The sequence below is a fragment of the Astatotilapia calliptera genome, chromosome 5 (genome assembly GCF_964374335.1).
Source record: "Astatotilapia calliptera chromosome 5, fAstCal68.1, whole genome shotgun sequence".
NCBI lineage: Eukaryota > Metazoa > Chordata > Actinopteri > Cichliformes > Cichlidae > Astatotilapia > Astatotilapia calliptera.
Genome location: NC_137426.1, coordinates 440,469 through 455,000, shown reverse-complemented (window position 1 = coordinate 455,000; position 14,532 = coordinate 440,469). Strand labels below are relative to the sequence as shown.

General features: G+C 46.9%; 1 protein-coding gene and 1 long non-coding RNA gene across 4 annotated transcripts in view; both read right to left on the bottom strand.

Annotated features, from left to right (window-relative positions):
• pik3c2b (phosphatidylinositol-4-phosphate 3-kinase, catalytic subunit type 2 beta) overlaps positions 1–14,532 on the bottom strand; it is a 54,915-nt gene that overhangs the window by 28,983 nt on the left and 11,400 nt on the right. For all 3 annotated transcript variants that reach the window (XM_080301100.1, XM_080301102.1, XM_080301101.1), the window contains exons 6-19: positions 14,370–14,481; positions 14,184–14,263; positions 14,028–14,091; positions 13,685–13,831; positions 13,568–13,601; positions 11,289–11,484; positions 10,576–10,698; positions 10,121–10,288; positions 6,445–6,559; positions 6,041–6,183; positions 3,418–3,606; positions 3,144–3,237; positions 2,977–3,071; positions 2,715–2,895 (exon numbers count right to left, since the gene is read on the bottom strand). In XM_080301100.1, the coding sequence (XP_080157226.1) occupies positions 2,715–2,895; positions 2,977–3,071; positions 3,144–3,237; positions 3,418–3,606; positions 6,041–6,183; positions 6,445–6,559; positions 10,121–10,288; positions 10,576–10,698; positions 11,289–11,484; positions 13,568–13,601; positions 13,685–13,831; positions 14,028–14,091; positions 14,184–14,263; positions 14,370–14,481 (1,741 nt within the window). The remainder of the gene's footprint in view (positions 1–2,714; positions 2,896–2,976; positions 3,072–3,143; positions 3,238–3,417; positions 3,607–6,040; positions 6,184–6,444; positions 6,560–10,120; positions 10,289–10,575; positions 10,699–11,288; positions 11,485–13,567; positions 13,602–13,684; positions 13,832–14,027; positions 14,092–14,183; positions 14,264–14,369; positions 14,482–14,532) is intronic.
• LOC145428637 (uncharacterized) lies at positions 4,374–6,034 on the bottom strand. Its single transcript, XR_013908940.1, has 2 exons — positions 5,726–6,034; positions 4,374–5,079 (listed from the first exon to the last, which is right to left on the bottom strand). It is a non-coding gene; the product is annotated as an uncharacterized LOC145428637 (long non-coding RNA).

The following is a 14,532-nucleotide window of genomic DNA, read 5'->3' as shown; positions in this document are numbered from 1 at the left end:
CACAAGTTACCATCAAGTGCGGGATCTACCAAGGAGATGCTCTGTCCCCACTGCTGTTCTGCATAGGCCTGAACCCCCTCAGTGAGATCATTAACAAGACTGGCTACGGATACCGACTACGGAACGGAGCAGTTGTCAGCCACCTCCTGTACATGGATGACATCAAGCTGTATGCCAAGAGTGAACGAGACATCGATTCACTGATCCACACTACCAGGCTATACAGCAATGACATTGGAATGTCGTTCGGACTGGAGAAGTGTAGTCGGATGGTAACAAAGAGAGGGAAGGTAGTCAGAACTGAGGGGATTGAACTACCAGAAGGCAACATTGCAGACATAGAGGACAGTTACAAGTACCTGGGGATCCCGCAGGCAAATGGGAACCATGAAGAGGCCGCTAGAAAGGCTGCAACCACCAAGTACCTGCAGAGGGTCAGGCAAGTCCTGAGGAGTCAGCTGAATGATAAGAACAAGATCCGGGCCATCAACACATACGCCCTGCCCGTGATCAGGTACCCTGCTGGGGTAATAGGCTGGCCAAAGGAGGAGATAGAAGCCACTGACATAAAGACAAGAAAGCTCCTGACCATGCATGGAGGGTTTCACCCCAAGTCCAGCACCCTGAGGCTGTACGCTAAGCGGAAGGAAGGGGGCCGGGGACTGGTGAGTGTCAGCACCACAGTCCAGGATGAGACAACGAACATCCAAGAATACATTGGGAAGATGGCCCCAACTGACCGAGTGCTCAGTGAATACCTCAGGCAGCAGAAACCCAAGAAAGAGGAGGGAGACGAGGAACCATCATGGAAGGACAGGCCCCTGCACGGTATGTACCACCGGCAGATAGAGGAGGTGGCTGATATCCAGAAATCCTACCAGTGGCTGGACAAAGCTGGACTGAAAGACAGCACAGAGGCACTAATCATGGCAGCACAAGAACAAGCTCTGAGCACAAGATCCATAGAGGCTGGGGTCTATCACACCAGGCAAGACCCCAGGTGCAGGCTGTGTAAAGATGCCCCAGAGACAATCCAGCACATAACAGCAGGGTGCAAGATGCTAGCAGGCAAGGCATACATGGAACGCCATAACCAAGTGGCCGGCATAGTGTACAGGAACATCTGTGCCGAGTATAACCTAGAAGTCCCGAGGTCAAAATGGGAGATGCCCCCAAGGGTGGTGGAGAATGACCGAGCTAAGATCCTGTGGGACTTCCAGATACAGACGGACAAAATGGTGGTGGCTAACCAACCGGACATAGTGGTGGTAGACAAACAGAAGAAGACGGCCGTAGTGATCGATGTAGCGGTTCCGAATGACAGCAATATCAGGAAGAAGGAACACGAGAAGCTGGAGAAATAGCAAGGGCTCAGAGAAGAGCTCGAGAGGATGTGGAGGGTGAAGGTAACGGTGGTCCCCGTGATAATCGGACTCCCAAGCTAGGCGAGTGGCTCCAGCAGATCCCGGGAATAACATCGGAGATCTCTGTCCAGAAGAGCGCAGTCCTGGGAACAGCTAAGATACTGCGCAGGACCCTCAAGCTCCCAGGCCTCTGGTAGAGGACCCGAGCTTGAAGGATAAACCGCCCGCAGGGGCGTGCTGGGTGTTATATATATATATATATATATATATATATATATATATATATATATATATATATATATATATATATATATATATATTTTTTTTTTTTCCCTATATGAAGTCATTCTTTTTTGAACAAAACTCAAAACAGAGCCAATTAATCTTTCAGTCATTTCTAACACCCCCCCAAAAATAAATAAATAAATAAAATAAAATAAAAATCCCACATGCATACTCCCTTTAGGGCTAAGCCCCGGGTGTTTCAAATGTCTGGCTCCACCTATGGTTTCAATCATTTCTCCAGCGAGTTTGATAGCAAAATAATAATCCTAATTTTAAAATAGCGTGTGTAACGTACACGTACTGGAAAATTATTTACTAGCACTCACCTATCATGCTGGAGAGCGCAAACTCCGCCATTGTTGTTTTCCATCAAACACCCATTAAAACAGCGACCTACAGGTATGTTAGCGCACTCATCCCCGACTGTCCGAGGGAGGGGCGGGGTCACACGGTGAAACAGACGCAAGGCAGCCAGGCGGGGAAATTTTGCTTTCACATTTTGCGACTCATTTTATTTCTCTATCTGATCAGAAAATGATTCAATCAGTTATTTGTGGTGAATGAAACACAGCTACACTTTCAAGCACTTTTAAGCACCACATCTGAAATTCAAGCACTTTTCAAACCTTGAAAAGACAACATTAAAATTCAAGCATTTTCAAGGATTTCAAGCACCCATACGAACCCTGTAGTCTGTGCTGCCCCCTGCTGGACTATCTGCACTCTACATGAACTCTTTGTTGATGACCTCAAACGCTGATGTCATAAGTAATGGCGGCTCAGCAGGTGTTACACAGTCAGAGGAGACCTGGTATCCACTGTGAATGAGGGAGCAGCTGAAAAGCCTTATTTTTTAAAATAATCAAATCATTTCAAGACTGGAGCGATGGTTCAGTTTTACAGGTGTGTTACAGGTGAACGAACACGCCTCACCGGACGTTTGCTTTCTGCCCTCTGACACAAACTGAGCAGAGGACAGCAGGACCCCCCAACACGACAGCATGAATCTTGATCTTAGTTTTGATCCGGTGAACGAGTCATCTGGACCGTCGGCGGCGTCATTACCTGTCTGCTGGACGGCGTCGCCTCTCGAACTTTGTGAGCCACCCTGGCGAGGATGGAGACGAGCCAGCACTGCCGGTCAAACTCCTCCCGGAGGCCCCGACCAACGCAGCACAGCAGCGCAGCGAGGAGGTGCTGATAGCGAGCACTGAACTGACTGTCCTGGAGGTTATCCTTCAGCAGCCTGACGCACACACAGACAGACATGAGCAGCTGAGCTCAGAGACGCTAGATGTGACTGAAGTGGACTCGGGGGCGGACTCACCAGAACAGGTAGTGAGCGACGCGAATGTCCCCGATGGCTCGCCGCAGGAGGAAACGAACCAGAGAGCTGTCCAGGTAACACTCGTACTTCAGAGCCTGAGACACAGAGAGAGGTTACAGACATCAACGCCCACTGCTCTGCCCAGCTGCTGCACTTCCACCTCTTACCTGTACCAGCTGAGGCAGGAAATCCAGCAGCTCCGGGTCGGAGATGGAATCCATCCACTGGACCGCCGTCCTCCTCAGCTCCTGATCTGGGAACCTGAAGCACACGCGATGATGTCACACTCAGCTGGTGAGAACTTTTTCATTATTGTTATCATCACACCTGAAGAACAGAGCTGCCCGTGTTCTACATCAACGAGGCGATAACAAACCATCACCACCACGACCTGTTTCAGACATTATTGCCAGCAGAGACAGAAACGAGCAGAGAACGTACGAGGCATGGAGGAGGCCCAGGGCGTCCAGGTGACCCAGGCAGGCCCACTGTCTCAGCAGGGCGTAGATTTCTGGCAGACACGCCCACTCCCAGCAGGGGGCGCTGGCCAGAACCAGAGGCAGCGCGGCGCTCTCAGCCTGACAGAAGGCCTTCTTCTCCCACAGCAGACGCTTGTCCTCCACCGTCAACCTGCAGACACAGCTGCAGTCTCACCACACCTCAGCGCCACTATGGCCCGCCCCTCAGAACTTAATGCTTATGGACTAATCCCAGTCAGAACATGGCTGTATCCCAATTCAGGGTCTGCAGCCTTACCGGTCCATAAGGGCCGCGTACTCAAAGACCATTGAGGCCGGAAGTGAGAGGCTTGTGAAATGGGACGGTCTAGCCTCCGTCGCGCTGCCCAGGTTGCCTAGCAACCATGATACTAACTGCGAGAAACGTTTCATACAGCTTTGTGTGACAGAAATGAAGGAGAAATAGATTTTAAGTTAATTTTGTTTAAGACATCACTTTGATTAGCTGAGTATCTGAGGCTGAGGCCACAGTAAAAACATGGTTGTTGGGCTTCATTTCTGTGCTGAACAGTCGTTTAAGATTAGCTAGTAAATAACAATGAGCTGATGTTGTTCATGAGACTAAAGTCATCTCACTGTGGTAATGTAAATATAATATGGCCAATATTATAGTATTGTCAGATTATTAGTTATTACAGCAGAGCTTGAACTCTGGGTCAAAGATTCAAGTTGCAGTTATTTATATTTCCTATCACCTTAAATCTTCACTCAAAGACGAGTATCTGTGACAGTGTGTATATAGATGTGTTATATATGAGTCAAATATTGTTCGTTTAATATGTTGGCATCACTAAATTTGTCTCAATGTTTACATACATGTGTAAAAATCAAATGTAGGAGCTGTGATAACTGTGTCTGATAGAATGAAGAGTAGACTGATATATGAAATATTCCTTTATTGGGTGAGAAAATCAGACCATGTCATAACTGCTGTAAGTCACACAGAATAGATATCAGAGCCTTAAACAGGCTGACTTCTGCTAAATGGGTCAAACTGGGCAGAAAGTCTACAAACACATAACATCCTTATAGAATATGATGTAACACTATAGATCAACTTAGCTCAGAATATATAAAGCATATAAACAGTTACAGCAATATGATGCAACACACACAGCAGCTACTGATCCAAAATACTCAAAGCTTCATAGAACTGAAACCAACATTTATTTTAGCTCCATTCTGCTGCTGATACAGACTTTAGGTTTCTGAACATTAAACTTGTTGCTGCCTTTCATAGTGTGTAACTTGAAGGCCCTGAGTACTCTGAGTACTTTCTCCCACACTGGAAACACTGGGATGATCACATTATTTGAACATTACCTAATAAGACTGATTCAGCACAGACAGTTATGTTAAACTTTCCTAGCAGTCCTTCACAAACAGGGAACAGTCTGTCTATTCTCTCCATCTGTCAGCTGCTGCTGGCTCTTCCTCCTCCTCTTCCTCACACACTGCTGAGTTTGTCCTGGTGGATCATCAGGGCTGCAAAGCCTCACAGATGATGTGCAGCAGTGGGTCCCTCAGTCTGTCCTCACTCTGGACACTTGCAGTCGTCACACATGGAAATCAAATGTGTGATAAGCTGCAGGATTCAGACACAAGTGTAACTTATAAACACATGTTCATACTTTTATTCCACAATCAGAGAGAAAGAAACAGAGAGAGAGTGCAGGACAGACAGACAGGTGACAGTCTCAGGTGTACACACTGCTACACAACAGCACAGAGAAGCAGGATTTAGTGTTTGTGTTATTACGAGTGTAAACAAGAAGAGTTCCAGATGGTGCAGTGGACACATGTGTGACTGCTGTGATTAAAGCATCTTTCTTTCAGCTTAACGAGTGAACCGTCAGCTCGTTCAAACACACGTTAAAGTGCGTTTGGCTCGACACCACCGAACAGAGGCAGCAATATAACACAGCTCACATTAACAGTGCAGTGAATCCTGCTTGTGCCGTGATGTTCAGGACTGCAAACCGCATCACTGACTTTCAGCTTGTTGTGTTTGTGGATATATGACTGACTTTAATTATCCATGAAATCATCAGATTCTCTGTAAGATTAAGCTCAGCTATTGAACGGCGCATATTTAAAGGCTTTAAAACAAGTTAGTACAAACGTCACTAATGTCACATAACTTTGCCGACATGTGACCAACAGTAATGTTTTAATGTTCTTCATTATTAAACATTTGCACATAAATAAGTGACACAATATTCAGTACTTACTTTTAAAAGTTTACTCTTCGGCCGCTCCGCTTCAGCTGTCCGCTGTTTTTTTCGACAAAATCATCCACACCCACTGCCGCACTATGAAGTCTGGGATATGTTGGGCCATGAAGGCTACACCGACCCATCCTTCAAATCCGGAGAAATTAAGGACGCATTTGAGGGCCGCATTTCGAGCAGCCTTTGAATTGGGACAGCCTTCGTTGCGTCGCTGTGACGTAATCGTCCTTAAAATGCAGCCTTATAGGCTGCAGACCCTGAATTGGGATACAGCCCTTGAGAGAGTGTGTGTGTGTGTGAGTGTGTGTGTCTGACCAGAAGAAGGCCTTCTTGTGCAGGACGTCCTGCAGCTGTATCTGGCTGATGGTGTCCAGTCTGGAGAAGTTGTATTGAGGGCAGAAGTCTGCAGGAGGCGGCGTGCTGAAGCGCACCTCGAAGGATGATGTGGGGAAGTCCACCTGAGAGGAAGCAAGGACACACACATGCTAGTCTCTTGGCCTCAGATACCTGCAGGTCTGACCTCAGCTGAACTGAGTGTATAAATAAAGAAAGGGGCACACCTGCATCCAGTACACAGGTAAGTAGACACGTTTCATCACCCATCCTGGTGACTGGTGACAATGAAAACGTCGCCTGAACAGCTGATGAAACTGCTCAAAATGCTACAGGTTTGTGATGTCACAGACTATTCAGGTGCTAGCAGCTGTGGCAGCGCTCACCTGTAGGATGACGCTGTCCGGCTGGCTGAAGTTGGGCGAACTTGTTCGGGCGTTTCCGCTCCTCCCCGGGGTTGAAGGCCACAGACCCAGCAACTTCCTGCCACACGTCAGCACGCTACACACACACACACACAATAAAGATGATGATGATGAAGAATCTGTTTCCATTCTCTTTCCACTTTACTTTCAGGTAAATGTGAGGAAGCGAGCTGCTCCTGGGAGGAAATGACATCACAAAGCCTGTGTAGGAAGCTGCAGGACTGAAGGAAACATTTGTTTGTTCAGCTGTGAGCATGAAATGAAAAGAGAGAAAAAAAAAAAAAAAAAATCAGGATGGACACACCACAGGGGAAAGCGTAGCTTTCATTTTGTCCTTTATATCAAACATCCTTGAAAGAGTAGTTGTCAAACAGCTAACAGATCATCTGCAGAGGTTTATTTGAAGAGTTTCAGTCAGGTTTCAGAGCTCATCACAGCACAGAAACAGCTTTAGTGAAGGTTACAAATGATCTTCTTATGGCCTCTGACAGTGGACTCATCTCTGTGCTTGTCCTGCTAGACCTCAGTGCAGCGTTCGATACTGTCGACCATAATATCCTATTAGAGCGATTAGAACATGCTGTAGGTATTACAGGTACTGTGCTGCAGTGGTTTGTATCATATCTATCTAATAGACTCCAGTTTGTGCATGTAAATGGAGAGTCCTCTTCACACACTGAGGTTAGTTATGGAGTTCCACAGGGTTCAGTGCTAGGACCAATTCTGTTTACATTATACATGCTTCCCTTAGGCAGCATCATTAGAAGACATAGCATAGGGCTGCTCAATTAATCGAATTTTAATCACGATTACGATCTGGGCTTTCAACGATCATTAAAAATGACTGAGCCGATTATTAGCCCCTCCCTCATTTATCCACGACACCTTAAAGGCCGGTCCGTGAAAATATCCGGTTGTTCAGTGATGACGCGACGAATCCTACTTCCGGGTCTAAAGTAGTCTGCGTTTAATATGGCTTTTGTGTTGTTAACATGTTTAATGTTATGTATTTTCTTCTATTTAATCTCAAAAAGCTCCTAAAACAGTCAGTGATCACTGTTGACCTCCCTCGGCTTTTATTACCGCTAATCATTTATTTAAGCTCAGTTTTTAAAACCTTAGGATGTAACTACAGCCCAGCCCATGCAGCAGTATATGAATGACTAACCTCGTATTGTGGATGGATTATCTCAGTTGTTCTCCTGGCTGAAGTTTGGTCCTTTTACAGCATCCTGCCATGCGATTACATTTGTTCCTGACCACCGAGAACACTCACGTTAACTTTTATCGAGTGGAAAAAAGTTAGCTTGTTTATATTATGCTAACATAGCTGTGTCGCTAGCTGTCACGTAGCACATCATTATATACCAGCTAGCCCAACTTCAGTAACCCTACAAACGTCACTGCTGTTTAGTTTTCTGTCTTCATTTATGTTGGAAGTGATAACAGAGCTGTACGTTTTAATTTGTTTCCAAAACCCCGCAGTCAGGACATGCTATATTGTATTTAGATAGAAGCTAGCGAGCTAACTCCCTGCTAACTTCTAACTCCGTTAAATGTCATAAATTCCGTTTTCATGGATGCCTGGATGTTAAACTCAATTGTTACACCTGGTAGAGCAGAACGCTGATCATTTTATTAAAGATGAAAGACTTTAGACAGTTTTTCAACTCTCAATAATGCCATAGTGATCGTTTGATATATGGACCTGCAGCGGAGTTTAGACCCAGACACGGCTAGTGACGTCAGACTGAACAACCGGATTGTCGGGCATAAACCGTCCGTGGCGCAAAAAAGGTTGGAGACCGCTGATTAAGAGGACCCGAGGGAAGCTCGGAAAGCTAAGCAGAAGTTATTTGGAGAGTGACTGCCGTTGGTTGAAAAGAGTTAAAAAAAAAAACTTCAGTGGTGTTGCACACTATTTTATATTATTTTTTTAAAGTCATTGTTAACCCTTTAAAGCCGGTCAGAGCAGCACGCTCCGTTTTGCGTAACTATTTTTAAATCCCTGTAGAACCTGAACCGTGTAAGCTAGCGCAATAATTTGTTTTGCATATGAAACCGGAGGAGTTGTACTTACATCTGATGCCATCAGCTTGTCCTCGGTCACGGTTTCCTTCCACATATAGCTTTGCAAAAATTGCATAAAAAGCTCTTGCAGGAACAAAAACATAATATTCCAGAAACAGGCTTTGCTGTTTCTATCAGCTGTTCGTAACACTTCCCACAGTGAAATGATGCACCTGCTGTTTTCTTTGCAAATTTGCATCATAGGATTGTTTTTTGTTTTTCCTGCAGTATATAAAAATTGCTGTATCTCCAAAATAAAACTATGAAGACACTCAAAATAAATTTCCTGTGGTGGGAAACTATTTTTTGCAACTTTATTGTATTTAAAGTTTTGAGGGATAAACCTCTTAAATTTCTCCAAGTAGAAATATATGTAAACAAAACAAAAGCGATTTTCAATTTTTTTTGTAGTTTATTGCACTTTTTTGCAATTTATGTAATTACTATGCACTTAATGCATACATATTATTAAAATATGGGCTATAACAGTTGTATTGATGTATAGCAACTTGAAATGCTCCCACAAATGGCACTACAGCATGTAAAAAAAAAAAAAAATAATAATATAAGCTCTGGTGGACTTGGTTCTATAGTAGGTCTTAAAGGGTTAAATAAATATCGTCAAATAATCGTGATCTCAATTTCAGTGAAAATAATCGTGATTATCATTTTTGCCATAATCGAGCAGCCCTAACATAGCATACATTTACACTGCTATGCAGACGACACCCAGCTCTATCTGTCCATGAAGCCAGATAACACACACCAATGAGTTAAACTGCAGGAATGTCTTAAAGACATAAAGACCTGGATGGCCGCTAACTTTCTGCTTCTTCATTCAGATCAAACTGAGGTTATTGTACTCGGCCCTGAAAAGCTTAGAAATATGGTATCTAACCAGATTCTTACTCTGGATGGCATTACCTTGGCCTCCAGTAACGCTGTGAGGAACCTTGGAGTCATTTTTGACCAGGACATGCTCATCAGCGGCTGAACGCAGCCCCTCCCCTCACCAGCGGCTCAGCGCAGCCCCTCCCCTCGTCAGCGGCTCAGCGCAGCCCCTCCCCTCGTCAGCGGCTCAGCGCAGCCCCTCCCCTCACCAGTGGCTCAACACAGAGCCACCCTGAGGTCTTTTTGAAGGATTTCAACAATACTGAGTACTACAGCGTTACACAACCGTTAACCTGGGCGGAGCCTTTAACTCTGAGCATGTTATTGTACCTGCTCTGTGTTCTACCCTACACTCTTACATTACTGTAACCCTCACTCTCTGAGTGACCCGATAGAAACATTTCACACGTTATAGATCAGCATGTCATTCACTACAGTGTAAACACCGCCCATCACTTTGTGGCGCAGCACCAGCACCGACCTCAGATAAATGGACCACATGCTGCGTTACTTTTAATGCTATCAGAATGGTATCGTAGTATTTTCCTGGGTATCACATCAAACATAAAGCCTGAATACGGCTGAATAACATCCGACAGTACTTATTCAGTTTCTTCTTCATCCGCCTGTTTGAGGTTTGCGTGGATGGATGGTGTCTGAGTGTCATGTGACTCACTGTCTGAAGTTGAAGAGCGGCATGGTGACCCAGCCCAGCGCCTCGATGCTGCGCCGCTGCTTCCCCTTCTCCTCAGCTCCTCCGGGGGGCGGCAGAGGGCTGGCGTACAGCACCACCGTTAGCTGAGACTCTCGGGGCAGCTGATTGATCTGCACGGGGAAACACACCCTGCAGGGGATATGGCGAGGGGGCGGGGGCTTAGCGTTTTTCTCAACAAACAAACAGATTAAAGTTTATTCATTCAAAATCAAAGACATCGTGCACACAAACACACACACTTGCAGAACAGGAAATTCTTACTTTTAGCATCTTATTAAACTCAGGTAAGGTGTGTGCAGGTGTGCCTGATGCTTCTGTCTGCTGGAATAGTTTCAGTGATGCAGTGACTCTGCTGTGCCGTCAGGTGTGCGTGCGTGTGATGTCACGGCTCTGACAGGTAAGGGTCAGGTACGTACCTCTGGTCCCAGACCACCAGGTGGAACAGGTATTTGCTGACCGACTGCTTGCTGGTGTGCTGCGGCGCACAAAGCTCCGCCCCTCCGTGAGTCAGAGAGCAGGACAGGAAGAAGCATTCATAACTGCGACCAATGACAGCAGGACAGGCGAGTTACTTGTGCAGCACATATTCACACCTGTCCCCAATCACAGAACCACCTGAGTTTCTTTATTCTTCTTCATTTCTGATGTTTTCATAGAAGTGTGATTTAGTCAACACGCCTCCAACCCAAGCTGTGCGTGTCTGTGTGCGTCTGCGCGTTTGTGCGCGTCTGCGCGTACCTGCATGTGATTGAGGCTCAATTATCAACGACAATGAGAGAAGAAGAAAGGAAGCACGAAGCGCTCAGCTTCTTCCACCTGCAGGTGGCGCTGCACTCACAGGAGACCCCCCCAGCACCTCCTTCACGAGCAGATAAATCTATCCCAGAATCCTCAGAGAGCACCACCATGCCCAAAAAAACCTGGAGGTTATGCACGTAACTCGGATCCCCTGAGGTGCAGCATGAGTCCGGAGGCACTCCTTTTGTTTGCCGTTAGTTCACCTTTGGTGTGTGTGTGTTGTTTGGTTGTGAGCACCACTGAGTCGGCACTGTGAGACTCCTAAACCTGCAGCACTGACACAGGACGCCCCCCCTTCAGCCTGTGGGCGGGTACCTTTTGAGCTCCTTACCTGGCAGCCCACGTGATGGGGATGCGGTGGGCGGCGTAGATGTTGAAGGAGAGGACGTTGGTGATGAGGCCAGCCTCTTGGATGGGCGCCGTGCAGCAGTGGCTCTGCGGCGTCGTGTGGAAGTTGGCATTAAATGTGCTGCAGTACAGCTCCACTAGATCCAAGATGGCCGCCGTCAGCTTCTCCACCACTTTCTCTGTGAGGCGACAAAGAAGCCAGCGAACCATTAGAGCGTCAGAGGAAGACAAACCGGGATCGTCACTTATTAAACAGAATCAGTTCAAAGAAGTCACTCTGGTAGTGTCGTGACTGTGGGGGCGGAGTTACAGCTCTACCCCTACAACCAGCTCCGCCCCGAGGCACACCCAGGAGAGGTCAGGTGTCTAGCTGGAACACCTCAGAGAGCTGGGGAAGATGCCTGGGACGGGAAGGCCCGCGTGACCCCAACAAAAATGTAAAAAAATTAAATGTATTAAAGAAATGAATTAAATGCAATGAAGTGACATAAAAATGCGAATTATTTATCCATACGTTTAAAGAGAGCAGGCCTTTGCAACAGAAAACCGTGCTGGATTTGTGGTCTGCAGCGCAGGTAGTTTGGGTGAAGCTGGACTTTTCTCAGACGTTTTGTTTAAAGGGGACATGAAACATAAATTTACAGCATGGAGTCTGTCCCGGGCCTTTTGTCTCATTTTGATAACGTTCACTTCGACTAAGTTGTGTCTTCGTTGTGTGTAACACTCCTCCACATCCCAGGCTCTGTGGATAGCGCTTCCTGGTAGCTTCAGGAAGGTGTTTTTCCAAACTGTTCTGACGATCTTTGCCGGTCGATTTGGGTTCCTCTCAGCTAATGAACCACCTTCACAGCATTTCGCATCTCCCCCCGTAGAGGTGGTTCCCTGGAATCTCCGCCCTTCCCACCCGTCCCCGGTCTTGATTAGGTTTCCTCGTACTCACACCTGATTGCTGGTTAGCAGCTCCCTCGTGGGTTCTTCTCCTCCCTGGACTTGGCGTTTTATTCTCGACTGAACCTTGATTCTGGTGAGTTAAGCCCTTTTTCAGAACTCATCGCTTCGGTCATTTTTGCAAATCTCTGTGGCTAACTGGTCATGGCGGAGGTCTTGCATCCATTTTTAAATGGTAAATGGTAATGGCCTGTATTTATATAGCGCTTTACTAGTCCCTAAGGACCCCAAAGCGCTTTACATATCCAGTCATCCACACATTCACACACTGGTGTGAAATTTAAAGCCACTGATATGTATGGTAGTTCTGAGTTATCACTACTTTGATGGATCTGTATTCTCCTGTGCTGTGTGCACTTGTTTATTGTTCTCCCCAGTTTAACAAATGGTTTTATTCTAGACTTGTTATCTGGGGTCAAGTTCTTGGGGATTTTAACATCCATGTTTGCTGCCCCACAAAACTCGTGTGATTTATCAGACATCATCTCTAATAACAGCCACAGACCCGAGTCGTATTTCACCATTGATTCAGTTATTAACCCGTCACACAGTTTCCAGAGTCTCCAGCTATCTGAAAACCGTTGCTGCTGTCAGGACTCACATGCCTCCAGCTTACGATCCTCCTGTTCCCCTGTGTTCAATCACTTTGAGCCCGTTTCTCTGGGCGCTCTGGCTGAAGTAGTTTCCCGTCTTAAGCCCTCCGTGTCTCACCTCGACATTATCCGCACTCGCCTTTTCAAAGAACTCGTTGACACTCTTGCACCAAGCGTGCCATCCATTATTAACACCTCCCTTCTAACAGGAACAGCTCCAGCTGATTTCAAACATGCCACAGTGCAGCCAGTTCTCAAAAAAGACTCATCTGTAACTCCCTTTGGTGTCCAAAGTCCTGGAGGAAATGGTCTTCCTTCAGCTCCAGGCTTTTCGGACCTCTGCAACACTCGACAGCTTTAAAACCTGCCTGAAGGCACATCTTTAACTTTTAGTTTCTTTGTTTCTGTCATGTCTTTGAAGTGTTTTGTCAGTTTGTCCAGGACTTGACGCTGAGCCCTGCTCTCAGACACTGACACAGGTGTAACTCCGTCAGGCTGGATTTAAGAAACAAGAGCTTCAAGTTTAAAAAACAAGTTCGGCGCCATTTTCTGTCAGTACGGAGATGTGACGTCACCAGATTGGTTGGTTGGGGCCAACAGACTCACATTAGTCACTACATTACCCTCCAAAGCTTGGTGCCCCCCCAGTGCATCCTCTTAGTGTTCCCGAGGCTGCTTTTACAGCGTTTCACAGCAGTCAGAGCTTCCTGTTAGTACGTACCTCTGTTCTCCCTGACAGCCAGCACTGATGCATCCTGGGAGGACAGATGAGAGTAACCCGTCAGTGAACAAACTCACACCCTCACCTGCTCTGAGCCTCACTGAAGCACACGTTTACCTTCAGGACTTTGGGCTGCAGGCGACAAGGGCACGCTGGGAGCTGGTTAAGGGCCGAGGTCACGTCGGGCGTCTCCACGGCAGCCAACGAGCTGCAGAGCGCCTTCACGGATTGGACGAGGCGCTCCACATGCAGAGGCAGCTCCACCTTCACAGACGACAGGACAGAGGAGGAGGCTCAGCGAGCAGCTCAGAGTCTGACTTTATGTTTTCATGAAATCTCTGATAGTCCGGATTCAGTTTAAGCTCCGCCCCTTCACATTCATGAACTCAAACCTCATCAACGTGAACACAAGACGGAGCGCAGCGCCACACATCAGTGTGTGTGTGTGTGTGTGTGTCACCTCTGACAGCAGGAAGGACTCGGCCTCGTTGTGAAATGTGTCGAGCAGCAGGGTCAGAGCCTCCCTGATCGACAGACAGATGTTATCAGTAAATCGGTGATTGATTGATCAGCTGTTGGAGGAAATCAGAGTGCCTCTGCGAGCTCCGCCCCTCACCTGGTGACTGTCTGTTTGATTGGACGCTCCTGCAGCAGGATGCTGTGGTTCATGGTGGACGCCGTCTCATCGTCATCTTTCTGTAAAAACAAAGACTCAAATCATGCAGTGGCGTGACGACGATGGGTGACCGGGTCACACCCTGGTTTATATGCTGTGTGTGTGAGTGAGTGTGTTTACGTGTACCGTGCGGGCCAGCTCGATGCTGATGGACGATCTCTTGACGAGGCACAGCCGGACATCCCAGTCGAACTTCAGACACTGCTGAACGAACTCGAGCCCACCCAGAGTCTGCGCGCTGAGACGCACAGAAAGACACACACAGTCAGACACACACAGGGCACAATAC